Genomic DNA, 20,128 nt, shown 5'->3' on the forward strand with positions numbered 1-20,128 from the left:
CTCGACCTAATACAAGGATCCCAACGTGTACTGATAACAGCAAGACCAAGTGTAGCATCCCATACACAGCTGACTTAAGATGTCACGCACAACAAACACAAGGTCATCTTAGATTGAGAGGTGTGACCCAGGAACAATTCATTACTGCGAAGGACAACCTAAATGTTGCAAGCTGTAAACGGCAACTCAAGATATGTTAGCTTCTCACAGAACTTCGAGCCCCAGAGCGATCGCGTTCGAGCTCTTCTGGTGCTTGCCGAAATCAACCAGAGATGGAGGATGACAAAGCACATCAAAGCGCCAATATCTGGCCGGCACATATACGTGCTTCAGGCTCCCCTTCGTTCACTCGCCTGACGGAGAATATGCTGACGTAGATTTGCTACTGGAACACAGAGGGTCTTTCTGATAATGCCTTGTGAGAATTGTCCCCGCCTTCATTTTTGAGCGACAGATACGCAAGTCATTTGGTTGCTGTCGGCCTCTGACTCTCCTGTGTTCGTGAACAAGCACATCCGCTCGTAACTGTGTGATATGGGTTTCTGGTCAGCATCGGACGCTTCTATTGAGCAGTGTTCATCTGGGATGCAATCTTTGATGAAATGCAGAATGTATTTCGCGGCTTAATCAATACGCTCAACGAACCATAGTCAGCAGCAGGGCATTGTTGAGTGTTGGGTAATACTTGCGCCTCTTCAGCCGTCCATTGCTGGTGGCTGACCAGGTCTCGAAAGCTGTCCGGGTATTCGGGCTCGATAAGCCTTATCCAAAGTACTTACAGTATGTAGGGCTTGATAGATGTGCGGACATGATCAGTCTCTCGGTTTAGCAAGGTGATCCGGCCCCGGATTCGTTGGTTGATCAGGACAATCTTTATATGTTTTCGTGCATGCCGCTCAACGCGGGAACCGCTATAATGAACATGGGCTATCATCCAGAGACGAACGACTGGGGCGGTACCTGTCATCCGTTGAGTTATTGCCGAAGTCGAAGAATTGTGGTCGTCGTGAGGTGTTGGAAGCATGGTCGCACAACAACGATCAGTCATTTCTTTATCTTTGGAATCATCTTGGTGCAGATTAGAAGTTGGTCTGCAGGATCATCCCTAGAGAACCCAAGATGTGGGTTTGCACTGAAATGATCATTTTCAGAATTGACGAAGTTTGACGAATTCCACAACGTGCTGCATATGTTGCGAAAGGCAAGCCAACCCGGCGGGCTTGTGGTGTGAAGGATACTGACGGCACGGGGTGGTGGACGTTCGTGACGGAAGAACTTGCACGGGTGGTGGATATGTGGTTTTCTCGACCCTTCGAATGATGATGTGGTCTGATTAAGCACTGGATTTCATTGTTTCATGGAGCAACGGTAACTGCCCATTTGACTCCATGGTGCAGAATGACTGTGTGGTTGTAACACGAAAATACTCATAGCCCCGATTCACAATGTGACTTGACTTTTAGTTATGGACCGCGGATCACTATCCGGCAGGGAAATGCCAAACTCTAACCATGGTCAATATGCATGGAAGGGATGAAGTCAGTTGCTGGAGGAATTTCTTTGATGAAGAGGCTGCCGTGTCGGTTCTGGCAGGTACAGATATCGGATACGGGATGGCTTGCGCCGCCTGCGTAGTTAGTATGGGTCCAAGACGGATTACAAGCTGAGCTCAACATCATCTGCTGCTCGGCTAATTGATAAAGAACATGGATCCACATGAATCGTCAGGTCGAACAAGAGGGGTCCCTACGGACAAGTGAAAGGCAGTTTCTTCGTGACGCTGTCCCTCGGGCTAGGGCAGGTTTGGGGCCGCCCGCCTGACTATGCATGCTGCACGATGCATGTTTTCTGTAACGCAAGACCAAGACAGATTGAGAGGCTGCAAGGAGGCTTGCAGGATGGCAGATGCCAGAATGTCGGAGACGAGCGACGTCTGCAGACTGTTCTTTCCACCCGAGACTAATCAATCTATTCTCAACGGTAATCGTGATGGTTGATAAAAACACAGGCAACGAAGCGCGACAAGAAATTAGAAAGATTAGTCCACGCGTATGTGGGTGCTCCTCGGTAGCGGCCGCAGACAGTGGTTTCAAGCAGCCTTTAAGTTAGTAACCATTAATGAAGATGTCTCTGCACGACGGGGCTGCGCTCTTTGCCGACCTGAAAGCAATAATAGCTTGTCTACAAAACCGGTGCCATTTACAGGATATAAGCTTCAGGTTTGGTTGCAAAAAGGCAATCAAGACCGGGGTCTAACTGCCACGCCGTCAAACGCTTATAACGCGGCGCGGCAATAAAACGTGGCCTCGGTGGACATGCATCGGGCATGAACGTTGGTCTTCTTGTTGATGGTCTTGTTGAATGCAGGTCTCAGTTGTCAGCCCAGCGGATAGAGCATGCTGCGGAAGCAGTGTTTCACAGTAGATTGGCGCGACACATGGGCTGGGGAAAAGAGAGGAGCTTGTGATTGCAGCAAATTAAACAGTTCCGATTATTGGGAAGCATCGAGCATCGGTTGAAGGTTTGATGGTCGATTGCCAAGGCGATTGGGGATTTCAGTTTTCGGGCGGTTGGAGGACAGAAGTAGACAGAGCAGAAACGCAGTGGGGAAGCCGGGTCCAGCAAGGACAAAGAATAGAGTCCATGATCGATGGGCGCCGTTGAAGCAGCGAAAACAAGCGAGTCAAAGAAGGGATTCGGATTTGGTGGTCGGCGGATGTGATTGGACTTGTCTGCGCTCGCCTGCTTCCTCTCGCTGTCAAAGCTGTAGTGTATATTGCCAGAGCAGTACCTAAAGCTGCACGCAGTCTCCCCCCTGCTTTCGCGTGTCAGTGTCACTTGTCGCCGGCCGCGATTCATTAACTATTCCTTGCATCTCGACGGCCGTACAAATCACGTCCGGCTAGACCCGCCGCAGAAGCATCGTCCTGTATCCGACCCTTGTCACAGCGTGCTGTCAGAGGTGTCGAGAGTCGTGCTGCTGTTTCGTTTCGGCCTTCCGACCAACCACATTCGCTTGCCCATTCAAAGTCCCGCCGCTGAGCCCCTTCACCTTTCATGGCCGACTCGTCCGCACAACCTCAGCAACTCCTGAGGAAACATTCGCTGCAGTACTCGTCGTCTTCGCTTGGCTACCAATCACCGTCATCCCAAGGCCCGCCCAAGCTACGCAGAAGCGCCTCGGCTGCCGTCCGCTCCCAGTACAACACGTCGTCGCACACGACCAATCAATCTCGCAGACCGACCAATCCCAATCTTGCGCGCGACCTGTCCGAGCCTGAGTTGCGCTCCCACAACGGCCTCTCCTACAACCATCTGGCCAACCTCTCCGAGCACGCCGTCGACGAGAACCCCCAGCTGCGTGTCGTACCGCCGGACGGTGCTGCTCGCCCGGACTCCATCTCGCTCTTCAGCGCCGCATCGCACTCCCACTCGCCCTCTCCATCTCCTGTCGGCTTATCTGCACCCCACTCTGCAAACGCGCAACCTCTCCCTGCTCAGCCAAAACGCCCTTCCATCTCCCTCCGATCACAGACCACTGGCTCGCGCTTCAACTCGCTGCGTCACTCGACCAGCTTCCGCCTGACCCGCAACAATTCATCCGCTGGCCCCATGGACAGCCTGTCGCCCCGTCCGGAGAGTTCGAAACGTCTCAGTGATGAACTGAAGGCCAAGAAGAAGAGCGGCTTCAGCATATCGAGCTTGTTCAAATCCCCTGGCCGACCCACCATCTCTGCTCCTGAGAATCCTGTTCATATCACTCATGTCGGCGTTGACAATCGTACCGGAGAGTTCACCGTAAGTTCTTTGGCACTCTCGGTCAGCCAATTGCTAACTCCTGCAGGGTCTTCCTCGTGAATGGCAGAACATCCTGGCTAGTGCTGGCATCTCGGAACAGGAACAAAAGCGAGACCCCAAGGCCATTGTCGACATTGTCACTTTCTACAAGGAGAATGCAGAGAAGAATCCTGAAGATGGCATCTGGCAGAAATTTGGTCAAGCTCATGCGCGCGACACCCCGCAGCATATGTCTCCTCCAAGCGGTCTCATATCGCCCGTAGCCACTCCTGGCTCAGGATTCACGTCTCTTGTTAGCCCTCCACAAAGCCCGCGCTTCCCACCCAACAACGAGGATAGTTTTGAGAACCCTAGAGCGGCCCCTCCTGTTCCTCGTAACGTCGGACTTGGTCTTGGGCCAATGTCACCTACTTCGTCCAGTGCAAACACGATTCCCCTGCGTGCTGCTCCGCGTCCTCCTGGTACAGCTTCCAATGGTCCTAGTATAACTCCTGCTCGTGCAGCTCCTGCTGTTCCCGGGACAACGACTCCTCAGCAATCAAAACCCCAAGATGAACAGCCTGCCGTCCAATATGCTCCCCCAACCATCAATGAAGTATCACAGCCTAGCACGTCTCGTTCGCGGTCAAACACTGCAACCCAAGCGCAGCAGTCTCAACCTCCAGCTGCTGCTTCGCCTTATGCATACCAACAACAACAGCAACAAGCTATGGCTGCGGCACAGGCGGCACTTCAACAATCAAATCTCGAACGCAAGCAAAGCCAACGCGCTCCTCAGCAAGCTCAAATCCCGAATTCTCAGGCAATTCCTATGCCCAACCAGGAAGCCCGCGTTGGTCCTGTTCCTCGACCGAGACAGCGACCCCAGCGTCAAAGCCAGCAGCAGAATGGGGAGATTATTCAAAAACTCAACGCAATCTGTACACCCGCAGACCCCACAAAGAAGTACCGTGGCCTCAACAAGATTGGTCAAGGTGCTTCTGGTGGTGTTTTCACAGCTTATGAGGTTGGCACCAACAAGTGCGTCGCTATCAAGCAGATGAACCTAGAGCAACAACCCAAGAAGGATCTGATCATCAACGAGATTCTGGTCATGAAGGATAGCAAGCATAAGAACATTGTCAACTTCATGGACAGCTACCTTGTCAAGGGAGACTTGTGGGTTGTCATGGAGTACATGGAGGGTGGCAGTCTGACGGACGTGGTTACGTTCAACATGATGTCTGAGCCGCAAATTGCAGCTGTGTGTCGTGAGGTATGTTTCTTCTGTCAAAATTCGCTAACTCAGCGGCTGACGTTACGTCTAGACTCTACACGGTCTCCAATTCCTCCACTCAAAAGGAGTCATTCATCGAGACATCAAGTCAGATAACATCCTCTTGTCACTTGAAGGAAACATCAAACTAAGTAAGCAGTGCCTGTGCTTTATTTGTGAGACCTCGGCTAACCCTTTGCAGCCGACTTTGGCTTCTGTGCACAAATCAACGAGTCTCAACACAAGCGTACGACCATGGTCGGTACACCATACTGGATGGCTCCAGAGGTGGTAACACGAAAGGAATACGGCCGCAAGATTGACATTTGGTCACTCGGAATCATGGCCATCGAGATGATTGAGGGCGAGCCCCCATACCTCAACGAATCACCTTTGAGAGCTCTGTACCTGATCGCTACTAACGGTACACCTCAAATCAAGGCTGAGGAGGAACTGACACCTATTTTCCGCGATTTCCTCGCGTTTGCACTCAAGGTTGATCCTGACAAGAGAGCCAGTGCGCACGACTTGCTGATGGTAAGTGATATCTATGTAGAAAGTATTGAACTGGTTGCTAATGTGTTCAACAGCATCAGTTCATCCAAGGAGCAGAGCCACTGGCAACACTTGCACCCCTTGTGCGATCAGCTCGTGCAGCAAGAGCTGAGGAGCGCAAGAACAAGGGTATCTGATAAACATGACACGCCACATAAACCGCGAGTTCGGTTCGAGCATTTTTAAGCATTTGAGTAACGGGCGATTTTCTTTTCTTTCTCTTCTACGAGATATGACATGGCCATCTGCGATGTGGAAGCATCTTGTTTGACACGGATTGGCGTTCGGTATGCTTGGGCCATATTTGAGCCCAGCACCAAGCCAATGAAATGTCAAGATCGGCTGATGAAGTTTTACACCTACGATCAGGTATGGTTTTTTGTTTTGGGGTTCAACATCAAAGAATTCGGTCTCTGCACTGGCAGCATTACAGAAACGAGGGGAACCTGAAAGAGCAATGGGCGTTTGCAGGCGAACAATTGGATTTAGTCATATACCGAAGGATGAAGATGGTGAAGGCTAGGAAGCAACAGTCTATACAAGAATGATGTTTCTGCACAGGACAGAAAGAGCTTGTAACGACTTGATCTGATGTGGTGGAAGTGCCTACCAAAATGCGTCTCTGAAGACATGGTGAATTTCAGTAAGGGGCAGTGCAGGAATGGCAGTGAGGAAGTGTTGCGCGTTCGTTACGACGATGCATGTCAAAGCCTCAAGGTTTGGTGGTGGCGAGTTTGGGGTTCGTTTTTGGTCGCAGAGGCAGTGAGGCCACCGCCGCTCGGCAATGACGCGCTTCGTTGATGTCCGGGGGAGTGTGTTCACATGCCCTCGTCGCCGAGACAAGCAACTTGCCCAAACACATTCAAGTGCTAAGGCAGCAACTTAACCATTTTCCTGACAGAAGTTGTGATCAAGCTACACTCGTTCAATTTCACAACAGCATAAGGGCGCGGCCATGTTTCGTGCTCAGGCAAACACGTTCGACGAGGTCGTCAGTAAGTAGCTCGCCGAATCACCCAGACGTACCCATCTCGACACAATGTACTGATGTAGCTGTAACAGCCAAGGCGACCGACGAGAACTTGACATCCGAGAACTGGGCCCTCATCCTTGATGTATGCGATCGCGTATCTACCTCGCCTACTGGGCCTCAATCAGTCACAGCTGCCTTGATCAAGCGTCTCGCCCACCGCAACGCCAACGTCCAGCTGTACACCCTCGAGCTCGCCAACGCCTTGTCGCAAAATTGCGGTGCTCCTATACACCGAGAATTGTCCTCTCGTTCCTTCACCGACGCTCTGCTTCGTCTAGCTGCCGACCGCAACACACACCAGCAAGTCAAGAGCAAGATACTCGAGCGCATGCAAGAATGGAAAGACATGTTCAAAGGAAACCCCGACTTGGGAATCATGGAGCAGGCCTACGACAAACTACGCTCTTCAAACCCTGGCCTAGCCCCACCTAGTAAGCCTGTCAAGCGCCAAATCGAGGACACCGACCGTCGCAAGGAGGAGGAAGAGCTGCAGATGGCCCTCGCCTTGAGTCTGAAGGATAAAGCACCTGAACCAGAGGCTTCTTCGGCAAACTCATCTCAAACTCAGCCTGACGCCCAACAAGGTACAACAGCTGCCACCGTCAGCAGAGTCAAGGCTCTCTATGACTTTGTGCCATCCGAGCCTGGTGAACTGGCTTTCAAGAAGGGTGATGTCATCGCTGTCATTGAGTCTGTATACAAAGACTGGTGGAAAGGATCTCTGCGTGGTCAGACCGGTATCTTCCCCTTGAACTACGTCGAGAAGTTGCAAGACCCAACCAGGGAGGAGCTCGAAAGAGATGCCCAAACCGAGGCGGACGTCTTTTCGCAGATCAGGAATGTCGAGAAATTGTTAGCTCTACTGAGTGTCAGGGGTGAGAACTCACGCGACACGGGCAGCGAAGAGGAGATCACCGAGCTGTATAACCAGACCTTGTCGATCAGGCCTAAACTGATTGAACTGATCGGAAAATATTCGCAGAAGAAAGGTAAGTTTGTCCAGAGAATGTGCAGTCGATCAGAGGCTAACACTCAACAGATGAGTTCACACAATTGAACGAAAAGTTCATCAAGGCTCGCCGCGACTATGAGGCTCTCTTGGAGAGCTCCATGTCGCAACCACAATACGCTGCCCCAACCAGGCAACACTCTGGCGGTTATTACAATCCATACCCTGCCATGCAGTCTGGATACCCTCCACAAGGTCCTCCTCCTGATCAGCGTTTCTACAACCAACCTCCACCATCCGAGCCTCCTCAGCAGCAGAATGCGTATGGTTATCCTCCACCTATGAGTAATCCCTCGGCAACTCCAGCACCAGCTCCCTTCCATTTCCTTCCTAATGGTGCGCCACCATCAGAAGCTCGTCAAAGCCCTAAGCCCATGGGACCTGGTCCAAGTGCTCCTCCTGGAGACGGCGGCTACAATCCTGGCATGCAGCCATACAACAACCGTCCTCAGAGCATCCACACCCTTAATTCGGGAAACCCGCAAGAGCTGAGCACGGGTGTGTATGAAAGTCCCACCGACGGCCGCAACAATGTCTACGGCGCTGGCGCCTCTGCACCAGCACCTCTAAACTACACTTCAACCCCACAACCTCAACAGCCATCAAACGCACCCCCTGGCCCACCACAGCAACAGCAAATGCCAATCAGACAACGCACATCGAGCTTCGAAAGCCCGACGTCTGTGTATTCAGCCCAGCCGCCCCAAGACACAGCTACGACCTCGTACCCTTCACAGTACCCACCTCAGCAACATCCCAATCAATCTTATACTAGTTTGAGTGGTGCGCAGCCTTCTGCCCCTCCTGCTTCGGGGCAGGCTTACCAGGCGTACAACCCACATCAGCAGGGACAGCAGCCGCCACAACAGCAGCAGTATGCGCCCGCAGCTGGTGGCGATGATGCTAGTGACTATTACCGTTAGAAGCGGAAGCACATTCATGGGCATGGTCGCAAAGTGGCGTTTGTGGACGAGAGTGATGGTGAATAAGTGAGCGTCTCTTTTTTACTGCACCTTCGTATTCAAAACGGAGCTTTGTTCTGTAGCAATTCTGCAAACTGTAGAGACCATCTTATCATCGACACATTGAAAGCTGATCTTTTGTGAATGGTTGAGAATATGTAAAATTTGCTGTGGTAACACCAGCTAGCTCCTAGAAAAAGACACAACATGCGCCTAGAGATCTTTAGATAAGCGCTCTTTCCGTACAGGCCATCAAAACTCCTCTGCTCGTCGTATTTTCAAGCGCTCTTGCCCTGTCTCCTGCCTGGAATGCGAAAGGTGATGATCTCTTTCCATTGCACTCTGACACCAGACAGTATTCTTCTGCCTCATTCCTTTTCTCCTGTTTGATCTGTCGTCCAAAATTCCCCCTTCACACCAGAAAGCTTCAACCCAGCAACCAAAGACTCTTAGTTCTTAGGCTGGCTGTTTGCCTGAAGGTAAGAGTATGCAAAGTAAGCCAAAGCACCACCAACGAGGAGAATGGCATAAAGGCCAGCACCCAGACCAGCAGCGTCAGGGCCAGATGTCTTTGCTGAGGTAGGCTGAGCGGAGGACTTGGGAGCGGGGTCGCCGGGTTGACGCTTGACGGTGCCGACAAGAAGACCCTCGAGGATCTCACGGGCCTCGTCACTGTGGCCGACGTCTTCGAAGGCTTCGGTGGCGTCCTGGCCACCGACATCGAGCATTACTTCTTCACCACCACTGGGAGGGGTATGTTAGTGAAGTGTTTCTTGTGGGAGGGGTTCCTTTGTGCTGATGGTGTGGGGTGTGATTGATCGAGTTCTCATTGATCGAGTTCTCATTGTCTTGTCTTGTGATACCACCCATTGCAAGAGTGGGGTTTCTGAGTGGGGTGATGGATGTGTTGAGGGAGGTTCTAGAAGCTCGCTGGAAAGGCGGAGGAAGGGGATGAGGTAGAGGAGAGTGGAAAACGTACGGGTGCTCATCGACGAAGCTTGTGCAGTTGTAGACCTTGTCGTGGACGACCATGTAGAGGTCCTGGAATTATGTTAGTCAAGGATGTTTTTTTGGTCAAAAGTTGCTAGACGGGTTTCTGGACGTGTCAAGGACGCGCATGATCCCTTTCCGATTGGATATTTCCTTGTCCTTCGCGCGTCCGGCAACTCGTTCATAGATATGCTCACCTTCTTGGTGTTGTGCTCGGAAATGTCCGAGTAGGTGAATTCTTGAGACATGGCTGCGGTTGTGTATGTGTGATGTGTGGTTAATGGAGAGACAGCAGAGATGCGTCGGAGTAAGAGCGAATGAACAAGTCGTGAGAGTGGACAAGGGTCGTTGGTATGAAACGAGGATAGCAAAGACGAAGAAGTTGACAGTGTTCCTCAAGAGCAGGGCAATCGCAGCTCGGGAAACAACTGATCTCCCACCGACCCTTGAAAAGCTAATGGCCCGGCTCATGATTCGCTGACACACGCCGGCCTATCCAGCCTCTCCGCATCGCGCTCCACTTGTCGCGTCGAATCACTTGTTCTGCATATGGAAACATTTTCCGCTTTCTTGTTGACTGCGGTTTTCGGCCGCCCTACAGGTTTTGATATCTGAAATCGGCTTGGACAGATATGCCTTTTTCTGATGTCTTCACTTGTCAGTCTTTGTATGGTACCTCTTAAGGGCCCAGGTCTCGACTACTTGTCATTACGGCAATCTCCTTAACAATCCCCTGTCTCACAGCCTCCAATCTCAAGCTGTCTCCAACCAGACCTTTGTTCCAATTCCGAAGGTCCGCTGTGCCAATTCTGCTAGCATTCCGAAACTCTGTAATGGTTGTGTTCCACATCCGAAAAGCATCACCAACGACATCCTGTCTAATATCCTGAGAGTGTAAGGCATAGCTCATTCTCCTCTGTGCTGAAAAAATCAGTTGAGCTTTCGCAGCCATGTAAAGTGCGTGGGCTTTATGGTTATACACCATGTTGGAGGGCAAGGCAACACTCATACAAACACGATCTTGTGCAATCGCAATTCTGTCAATTGAGGACCAAGAGACATCCTGTCGACCGACGATGCCGAGAGTGCTTGCCGACCGAACATGGGGATGGTTACCAGGTTGACCTGCATGAGTCGACGACCATCGAGTCCAATCCAGTATGGTTTCGGGTGATGGGCCATGATGCACAGCAAGACGCACAAAGTACAAACCACAACTCATCTCCCGCCCGTTCAACGCAAAGGTGTGCAGGTACTCTGGTTCGCAAATGGAACATGTCTATGCTGCGGTTATTGTCCACGCCATAGATCTCTGGATGCGTTTTCTTCATGATGGTCTCTTGCTTAGGCTTAGGAGTTGCACCATCGTGGTTGATACGATTCTCGTCAATGTCCACCGTTCCACTTTCTGGATCCTCGTCGGCAGTAACTATCTCAAAACTGTACTTCGAAGTGGATGGAGTTTTCTGACGATGGCATACAAAGCCTTGGAAGCAGGATTCAAGTCGATAAAGGGCTTTCGGACCAATCTTATCAAGCGAAGTCTTGCCAGTAGGAGTGTCATGTCGTGTAGCTGGCTCAGCACTGGCTGATGAACGATGTTGCTCAGAATTATAAACACGGTTCCAGTCCCCCTTCAACAATAGTAAGAATCTTTCACTCAACACTGAGAGTGTGAGACAACTAGATCTCACAACTCACTTTTCACTTCAAACACTTCTTTCTGCCCTCTCTTCAATTCTTCTCGTTCACTCTACAAATCATCCGCACAAAGCATCAACTACCATCTCAAGTCAGCGCTTGCCAACATGGAGGAAATCTCCAAATTGGAGAAACTTCAGAACGAAGACATGCGCATTGTACTCGATGCCGTGGATAATCTACGTGCAGTGGGTGTCAACAACATTATCCCTCTCCCACAGATCGTCGCATGCGGTGATCAATCGACCGGCAAGAGCTCTCTCCTGGAAGCGTTGACCGGTATTCCTTTCCCTCGAGACACTGGCCTTTGCACCCGCTTCGCCACTCAGTTCATCCTTCGGCGCGCCGACAAAGTCTCCATCTCTGTCACCATCATCCCCGGTCCAACCCGAGTCGACAAGGATGAACGTCAGCATCTTGAGAATTTCGGAAAGGGCAAGACCTTCGACCCCACCAAATTGGGCGAGCTCATCGAGGAAGCTACGCAAGTCATGGGCCTTCCTCCTCTGACAGGAAAAAAACCCAAGGTCGTCTGCGCTTTCTCTCACGATGTGCTCAGTATCGCCATATCTGGTCCCGATCGTCCTTCACTCACTCTGGTCGACACTCCTGGCTTGATCAAATCGAGCGGCAAATATCAATCCTTGGAAGACATCAAGACTATTGAGGCTCTGGTCAAGTCTTACATCGACCAAGACAGCACAATCTTGCTTGCTGTGCTGTCGACCACCTACCAACACGAGCTTCAACAGATACCTTCTATGATCACAAAAGCTGCACCACGCACACTTGGCATTATTACCAAGCCAGATGGTCCTGGAGCCGATACCGCACTTGAAACTGAGTATATCGAGTTGGCACAGAATCAAGTCCTGCCCCTCGGCCATGGCTGGCATGTGGTCAGGAACAGGTATGTTTAAGTGAAACTTTGTCGAAAAAACATGACGCTGACAGTCTTCTTATCTTTAGATCGGAGAAGGAGATGAGTTTCGACATGAAACAACGTGACCAGTCTGAGAGAGACTTCTTTGCTGGAAGTAATTGGACAAGTAAACTGAAACCCGCTCAGCTTGGTGTTCCTACTCTGAACGATCGACTTGCCAAACTGCTCTACCAACATGTACAAGCCGCCATTCCTAGCCTGCAGATCAATCTCAAGGAGAAACTCCAAGAGGTCCAAATCAAACTCGACAAGCTTGGTCCAGGTAGAGGCACGATTCAGGAGCATCGTGGTCTTCTAGTTGAGATTGCTTCGCACTTTCAGCGTCTTGCTGAAGTGGCCATTGATGGCAACTACAAGAAAGACCCATTCTTTGGATTGCCTTCTATCAAAGTCTCGACAGATGTCGTCACTGGAGAACGTCGCCTGCATACACTCGTGCAGGATGCTCACAGACAATTTTCGCATGCCATTCGTCGCCACGGATCCAAGTACGAATTCACCGAAACACCTGCTGAGTGGGACGCGGCTGGTAGCAGCAATGACTTGCTTGGTCTCTCGGACACCGTGCTGCGCTCCCCTTACAATGGCTTTGCATCGGACCAGAAGAAGACAACTTATGCCACCTATCTCAAGTATGTACAGGAAACAGAGAAGTACTACCGTGGCGCTCAGCTCTCTGGCATGTTCAATCCCGACATTGTGGACGAGCTGTTCCACGAGCACTCTTCTCGCTGGTCAGACCTCGCGAAAGCCCACATTGAAAATGTGAACAGTCAGTGCAAAAACTTCATCAAGAAGCTTCTTTCTCAAATTGCCCCACGAGACATCGCCGCCAGATTGGGAGCGCGAGTCCGTCCTATCCTTCAACATCGCGAAGAGGAGGCTTTGAAAGTGCTAGACAAGTTCCTACAAGTCGAGCGCGGTGTTCTTATGACCTACGACCCTGATTTCACATTCACCGTCGAGCAAATCCGAAAGGAACGCCTGAAGCGCAAATCAGTCGAGGGTACCAGGCCATCTACTACAAGTCCTGTCATCGGAGAATCACCATCACGATCCAAGATGGCTCGTACCGACACCAAGAACCAGATCAGCACGGACGGTATTGCTGCAGAAGACGCTTTCTCCGTTAGTTGGGTCTACTGCCGCAACCAGCGCGAACACTTCGTCGCCTACTTGACCAAGCACGTCATCGAGCCATACATGATCGAGGGACTTGACAAGATCATTTCACCGAAGGACTTCGGAAGCATGACTGATGAGGAGGCACGCTTGCTGGCTACCGAGGCTGAGGAGTTGATCGAAGAGCGAAAAGGTCTTCTACGCGAGAAGGAGATCCTTGAGAAAGGAAAGACCGACTTCGACGCTGCTCTGAAGAAGTAGATGGATGTAACGCGATGGGATCATCGGTCGGGTCCTGTGTCAAGGAGCTATGCATAGCGAGCCTGGATGGATGTGGTGATGAAGAGACGGGCTTCCAGTGTATTTCTGTCGAAGGGCGTGAAAACTAGCAAAGAAAGAGATATGACCAAATGTAACGCCGATTCACGATGACCTTCTTTACGAGTGCTAGACTCTGTCCCAGTCCTTATCTCCTGATCATCGGTCAAGATTTATGCTTATGCAATGTGCGTCTAGGAAGAGGGTATGTATGAGGTGGTGATATGTCTGAATTGTGACAGGGGAAGAATATGAAGCTTTGTTCGCTCGTCATGATCACAAGAGCCAGTTGGCCACCACGACCCGTCGCTCTTCCTCTTCGAGCCATCGTTCTTCATCACTTGATCCTCGCGACCGTCAACTATAGCTCCTCGCAAACTCTTACATTATTTCAACGATCAACCCTCGTCTTCCCACGTCCACGAAATTTCTTCAGGTTGATAGATGAAACTCAAGCTCCGCCATGCAGATGACGATCTCAAGCGCAACTACATACTCACACGCACCATCGCCGATCCCTTCAACCGTCTGAAGGTTCGCATTGACAAGACCTCCTCCGCCGATTAGAACGACAGGAGTCTTTCAGTTTAGGTCAACGGAAGCTCCGAAGTCTCCGTTGGTAATACATCCTCCAGGCCAACCAGTCACTCGAAAGACGTTTTGAGCAATATGGCGAAAATCGATGGCGAAGTCGCGATTGGCGCTGAACTCTCCAGCTTGCGTGTGGTTGCTATTGGAGAAACCTCAGCGAGAGTGAAAAGAAATCGATGCCGCAGTATTTCAGTTTGCACAGGTATTGTAATCGCAGTATTCTAGTTTGCAAAGGCGGTACATCTGCGACTCACCAGCTTCACGAGCAGACTGGTAATGAATACTGTGCTGATGTTTGCCATTGGTCGTGAAGTTTCCGTGAGTCTCGAGTTTGTAACCAATCTGGATGGACTTGCCATCGTAGAACTCAGGTGCCCGACCGTCGGGAAAATCAGAATAGACAATGAGATAATTGACGACAGGTTTACGACATCAGTGACCTCGACGCAGCGTAGCTTGCAGAAGTCGGAGACGCAGAAGATAGGACTCGTAAGGATATCGACCAAGGTCTCTATGTTGTCGTCGACATACTCAGGTAATACCTTGACTCTCTTTATGCCGTTGTAGATCTTCCGAGCCACAAGCAGACTCTTGTCCAGGGTGTCAAAGGTCAAGAGGTACATGATGCCGCCTAGGATGTTGGGTCTCCCAGGTGCGGAGCATGTAACAAGTTTGCTCGCTGTCATGTTTGGAGCATGATATAGTAAGGGTTACACGTGTTAGCACACGGGGTCGATGGCAATCTTATCGCTTCTCAAGTGGACACTATTCTGTTTCTCGTTAATATTGTGCATTTTTACAGCTACACCAGTTACATACCACATCATCGGAAGGACTACCAATTTGCTGTCAGTGTCAAAAAAAAAAAGAAAAAAAAAAAAAGCAACGGGCGGAGGATTAGAGAAAAGCATGGTTCGTTAATATTCTAGAGACAAATCCTTCTAGGCCTTCACGCATCAAACAGATACTTTTTTTAGTGCATCTCACCACTCTCAGCAATACTTCTCTGGCAAGCAGCCAGAATCTTGGCTTGTCTAGCAACATCTCCCAAACGTCCAATGACCTCCTTGTTTCCATCATAGAAGCCATAGATCGCATATGGGATGCCCACCTCGTCGCAGAACTCCTGGACAAGCTTCTGTGCTCTACGCAGGTTGTGACGAGGCATGCGAGGGTACAAGTGGTGGATAGCCTGGAACTGGAGTCCACCGTGGAAAAAGTCAAGCCATTGAGGGCAGTCGACATCCATGGTAGTGCGAAGCATGCGTTGAGGGAACGACTCATTGACACCGAGATCAGCAGTGCTCATGGCAAAGTGGCTGAGTGTGATTTGGACGTGCAACGGCATGGTCACGGCGTGACTGATCATGATGAAAGCGAAACGGCTCCAGCCATCAGGGATGCTCTTGTAAAGAACTTGATAACCGAACCAGTACCAGAAGAAGAATTGGCCAGCAATCTCGAACCAGCGGTGCCACCATGCAGGACCTTTGCGAGGACCGAGACCAAGAATGAGATACTCCCAGCTTAGACGGTAAAGGTTGAAGCGACCGAAGCAAAGGATGGGGTAGTATAGCCAGTTTTGGTATTGGATGACGAATTTGGCGAAGGGGTCGTAGGTCATGACGCGGTCGTAATAGGTTGATCGCAGCGACTTGAAGAAGCGGTGCGAGATGGCAAAGAATGGCATGTGCTCGATGTCTGGGTCGTGCTCAGGAGAGTTCGTGATGATGTGGTGGACGTTGTGGTTGCGCTTCCACCATCCTAGACTCAAGCCTCCAAGGTAATCGGCAATGATCATGCCAATAACACTGTCGACATGGAAGTTGTGTGTGATGCCCATATGACCAGCATCATGAGCGCTGAAGACCAATTGGTGCCAGAAAGCACCGAGGAACAAGGCAGAGGTACAGTACCAGCCATAGTGCAAGGTAGTCAAGAACATGGCAAACAGGAATGAGTACCGTGAAATCTCAATGGCGTAGGATTTATAGTTGCAGTTGTAGAGACCTTCGCTTCTCATGCGTTGGTCCAACTGGCGGTATTTTTGCATGATATCGTCTTGGGTCTTGGGATCAAGCTCAGGGTATCTTTCCAGGTCAGTCTTGATCTGATCTTTCGTCCATTCGCTCTCGGGGTCGTGGATGTTGTGTGGTTTTTCATTGTCGACGTCCAGCGACGACATAGATGTAGCGGAGGAGGATCGTGACATGGCGGGCTTGCGCTGGCGGACTTGGACATCGACAGGTTCGAACAGAGGTGAAGGCTCTCCTGAGCTTCCCTGGCTTGAGGAATCGTTCTCATGGTCCGAGATTTGATCTTCGGTGTCGATAACATGTTTCATACGGAACTGTCCACCTTGGATCGGGGGAAGGAAGTTAGACCAGCGTCCTTCGATAACACCAATCTGGTAAGCGTGCATGCGCTCGAGGGCTTCAGCGGAGTGCAGACTGGATACAAGATCAGAAAGAGCTCGAGTGTAGCCAATTGAATATGTCAAGCAACGTACGCGGTCACTTCGTCCGTAGCATCTCTACCAACCATGTGCATGATGGCCTTGTCACCGCCAGGGTGATACTTGAGCCACGCGTCTACCTTGAGCACTTTGCCATTCATGACAATGATTGATCGGCCTTCAGCGATCAGAGCCTCGACCTCTCGTCGGCTGTAGACTCGTTCGCGTCTGCTAGCCATCTTGACGGAACTCATGGTTGAATGTTTTAAGGGAAAGCGACAGTCAACATGCCCACGAACAAGAGCAGTTGAGATTCTGAAAAGGAGCCCACAGAAGCTTTCGTATCGACTGCTCCAGACACGAGAGTCACGCCTTCCTCACGCCAGGAGTTTCCCCACGACCCACAGTTGGCTCCGCCACTTTGACGCGCAAGGGTGCAACTCTTAACGAGTTAACCTCCTATGCATACAGGCTTGAGAAAGTGCTTATTGTGTCTTGGAAGAGATGGTCCATGATATTTTGCTTCAGTATGTACTCCGGTCTTTGCTGCCAATCTTGCAATATACAACCAAGTCCAACTGTGACTCTGGTCCAAGATCAAGACAATTATCAAGCTCCAGACCGTCTGGTTAACCTGTTACAATGATTCTGACAATCTCAATGAGCAGCAGGAATTAAGAAGATTTATATTTCATCCTGAGGTTGACTATAAACATGGCCAGCGGCTACTTCCCTGAGCGGCTGAAAGATGCCACATTACCTTCTTCGCCAGCCATGTCTCCAGGACCAACAGCACCAAAGTCAAGCGCTCTCCAAAGTCGTATTACCAGTGTTCTTGCTGCATCATACTCGGATTTGGAGATTCGAGATGCATTGGAAACCCTGGATGCTCGCAAAGTCCACAACACAGCCGAGACGAGGCGCAACCTTCGACTTGACGCGCAACAAGAATTGATCCAATGCAATGGAGAGATCATTCGTGATTTTGGACAGGTTTCCCAGGTATGATAAATAGCACTTCTTCAAGGTACGCTCTCAATTTTGCTGACTGTATAATAGCAATTACAAAGGGTGGGCGCGGCCATCGAAGATCTCAACAAATTGTGTTCAAGCATGCGATCCCATATCTCGGCTGCCAACAGGGAGACTGGACCTATGATGGAAGAGAGCACAGCAATGATGGCGCAAAGGCAGCAGACAGAGACCAAGCAACAACTACTGGCCGCCTTCACCTCGCACTTCCTTTTGTCTGATGCAGAAGTCACTTCCTTGACATCTACTGCAGAGCCAGTCACAGATTCCTTTTTCCAGGCATTGGCTCGGGTCAAGAAGATCCACGATGACAGTCAATTGCTATTAGGCACCGAAGACCAACAACTAGGTCTCGAAATTCTGGAGCAAAGCTCGAAGCAACTAAACGCAGCATTCCAGAAGCTGTTCCGTTGGACTCAACGTGAGCTCCGTGAGCTGGATCTTGAGAACCCCCAACTTAGCACTTCGGTTAGACGCGCTCTCCGTGTGCTGGCTGAGAGACCTGCGCTTTTCCAGAGCTGTCTTGAGTTCTTTGCTGAGAACAGAGAGCAAGTGCTCTCGGATGCATTCTACGCTGCTCTGACTGGCGGATCTGCTCAGCGTGTAGGAGGGCCTGCAATGGGCAAAGCAATCGAGCTCAGTGCACACGATCCGCTACGTTACGTTAGTGATATGCTCGCTTGGGCACACGCTGCGACAGTTGGCGAGCGAGAAGCATTGCAAATTCTCTTCATCTCGGACGCCGATGAAATTTCGAAAAACATCAAAGCAGGTCGCGAACGTGAGCCTTGGTTACAGATCACCGATGAAGCAGACGGTGAAGAAGTGGCAGCCTTCGACGGCAAGAAAGCGCTCAACGACCTGGTCGACCGAGATTTGTCTGGCGTGCTTCGTCAATTGCGTCAACGTGTTGAGCAAACCGTACAGAGCCACGAAGATGCAACATTGGCTTACCAGATCTCGAATCTGATACGCTTCTACTGTTCAATCTTCATACCTTTCCTTGGGCCGGACTCGTCGATTGTACAAACATTGCAACCTATCACACAGAAAGCATTTGAGCAGTTCAGAACACTCATGAGAGACCACATCGCCAACATCCACAGCGACGTTTCAGTCACGCCACTAGATCTTTCACCGCCTGACTTCTTGGTGGAAGCACTGGACGCTCTCAGAGGCTTGATGAAGAGTTACGATACTTCACTAGCTAACACGTCTTCGGGTGAGGATCGCAGTGGGTTCCAAGCCGTGCTCGAAGAAGCGCTTGATCCTTATCTGGCAGGCTGCGAAAGCATTTCCAAGGGCATGGGAGCACCACAGAGCCAGATTCTAGCCATCAACTGTCTACTCGCAACGATAGAGACACTAAAGGGCCGAAGCTTCACAGAAGACAAGATTGGCGAGATTGAAGAGACGGTTGAAGAACAAGTGGCAAGACTTGTGGAAACAGTGATTGCGTGGTTCGAGACTGAATCAGGACTCAAGCGACTCTTTGAAAGTCTTGAGGAATACAAAAACACCAACCTTGGTCAAGGAATCAGTGGTATCAGGAAGCTAAGAGAAATGCAGCCGGATCGATTGGCAGACATGGCACAGAAGCTGGACGCATTCCTGCCAGGAGCAATGGAGGATGCCAGAGCTTTCATTGGCAAGCTTGCAGACAAGAGAATGGTGCGTAAGGTGTGCGAAGATGCATCGAACGTATTTGTCAGCAAGTTTGAATCTGCCGAGAGAATCATGATTGGGCTGGACGAATTGACAGTGGCCGAGCAAGGAGAAGAGGTGGAGGAAGGCATGCTGGTGCGCGATGTGTTCCCTCGCACGAGCGACGAGATCAAGGTGTTGCTCAGCTAGCGGTAGAGTGGACAGACAATAAAAGTGGTATCATTTGGACATTATTAGGTCGTCATGTGAGACTTGTGGGTATATGTGACGCTCATAGAGAACCCTTCTTCTTTTCCCACTCGGCAGGGGTCATGCACTTTGGTGTCCAGGCGTGGATGGCAGCAATCTCGGCTTTGAGCGTGTTGTTGACAAGGCGATGGCGGGCGAGCGACGTCTTCTTCTCGAACTGTGGTGACACGATGATGGCTTCGAACATTTGACCGCATCCACCTGGTTTCTCGTGAGTATTTGCAGTGCTTGATGTGAAAGGGTCTTATCGCGATTACCTGATAGATCTTGGATGTCTACGTGCTGTGCCTCGAGCTTCTCGAACAAAGTGGCCTTGAGCGACTCGGGGGTGACACCAGACGACAGCTGGTTCTGTGTGGCTTCGACGTCTGTTCTGGCGCTCATGGTTTCGTAGATAGTCGTGTAATTGAATGCAGAGGTGGATTGTCGCAAAAGTGTCGGTTGCTTGAC

At 50.7% G+C, this 20,128-nt stretch overlaps 7 protein-coding genes across 7 annotated transcripts; 3 read left to right on the plus strand and 4 right to left on the minus strand.

The window, feature by feature from the left end:
• Positions 1–6,563: 6,563 nt before the first annotated feature.
• On the plus strand, positions 6,564–8,573 carry M437DRAFT_69049 (uncharacterized protein; the record flags this gene model as incomplete). Its single annotated transcript, XM_041025211.1, has 3 exons — positions 6,564–6,603; positions 6,671–7,630; positions 7,681–8,573. 3 exons carry the CDS (start codon positions 6,564–6,566, stop codon positions 8,571–8,573), a joined length of 1,893 nt encoding a protein of 630 aa, XP_040876382.1.
• Positions 8,574–9,061: 488 nt separating this feature from the next.
• Positions 9,062–9,850, minus strand: M437DRAFT_56770 (cytochrome b5; the record flags this gene model as incomplete). Its single annotated transcript, XM_041023111.1, has 3 exons — positions 9,062–9,356; positions 9,592–9,653; positions 9,800–9,850. 3 exons carry the CDS (start codon positions 9,848–9,850, stop codon positions 9,062–9,064), a joined length of 408 nt encoding a protein of 135 aa, XP_040876383.1.
• Positions 9,851–11,410: 1,560 nt separating this feature from the next.
• M437DRAFT_78179 (uncharacterized protein) lies at positions 11,411–13,629 on the plus strand (the record flags this gene model as incomplete). Its single annotated transcript, XM_041026947.1, has 2 exons — positions 11,411–12,213; positions 12,273–13,629. The coding sequence occupies 2 exons, from the start codon at positions 11,411–11,413 to the stop codon at positions 13,627–13,629; spliced, it is 2,160 nt and encodes a 719-aa protein (XP_040876384.1).
• An 837-nt stretch (positions 13,630–14,466) lies between these two features.
• On the minus strand, positions 14,467–14,963 carry M437DRAFT_87631 (uncharacterized protein; the record flags this gene model as incomplete). The annotated part of the gene is made up of 2 exons (XM_041028674.1): positions 14,467–14,643; positions 14,706–14,963. The coding sequence occupies 2 exons, from the start codon at positions 14,961–14,963 to the stop codon at positions 14,467–14,469; spliced, it is 435 nt and encodes a 144-aa protein (XP_040876385.1).
• A 287-nt stretch (positions 14,964–15,250) lies between these two features.
• Positions 15,251–16,971, minus strand: M437DRAFT_69052 (fatty acid desaturase; the record flags this gene model as incomplete). The annotated part of the gene is made up of 2 exons (XM_041025212.1): positions 15,251–16,727; positions 16,787–16,971. 2 exons carry the CDS (start codon positions 16,969–16,971, stop codon positions 15,251–15,253), a joined length of 1,662 nt encoding a protein of 553 aa, XP_040876386.1.
• A 475-nt stretch (positions 16,972–17,446) lies between these two features.
• M437DRAFT_57126 (oligomeric complex COG6) lies at positions 17,447–19,618 on the plus strand (the record flags this gene model as incomplete). Its single annotated transcript, XM_041023170.1, has 2 exons — positions 17,447–17,734; positions 17,792–19,618. 2 exons carry the CDS (start codon positions 17,447–17,449, stop codon positions 19,616–19,618), a joined length of 2,115 nt encoding a protein of 704 aa, XP_040876387.1.
• Positions 19,619–19,700: 82 nt separating this feature from the next.
• On the minus strand, positions 19,701–20,062 carry M437DRAFT_78182 (bola-like protein; the record flags this gene model as incomplete). The annotated part of the gene is made up of 2 exons (XM_041026948.1): positions 19,701–19,879; positions 19,936–20,062. The coding sequence occupies 2 exons, from the start codon at positions 20,060–20,062 to the stop codon at positions 19,701–19,703; spliced, it is 306 nt and encodes a 101-aa protein (XP_040876388.1).
• Positions 20,063–20,128: the final 66 nt, after the last annotated feature.

Source organism: Aureobasidium melanogenum (genome assembly GCF_000721775.1).
Source record: "Aureobasidium melanogenum CBS 110374 unplaced genomic scaffold scaffold_25, whole genome shotgun sequence".
NCBI classification, from domain to species: Eukaryota; Fungi; Ascomycota; class Dothideomycetes; order Dothideales; family Saccotheciaceae; genus Aureobasidium; species Aureobasidium melanogenum.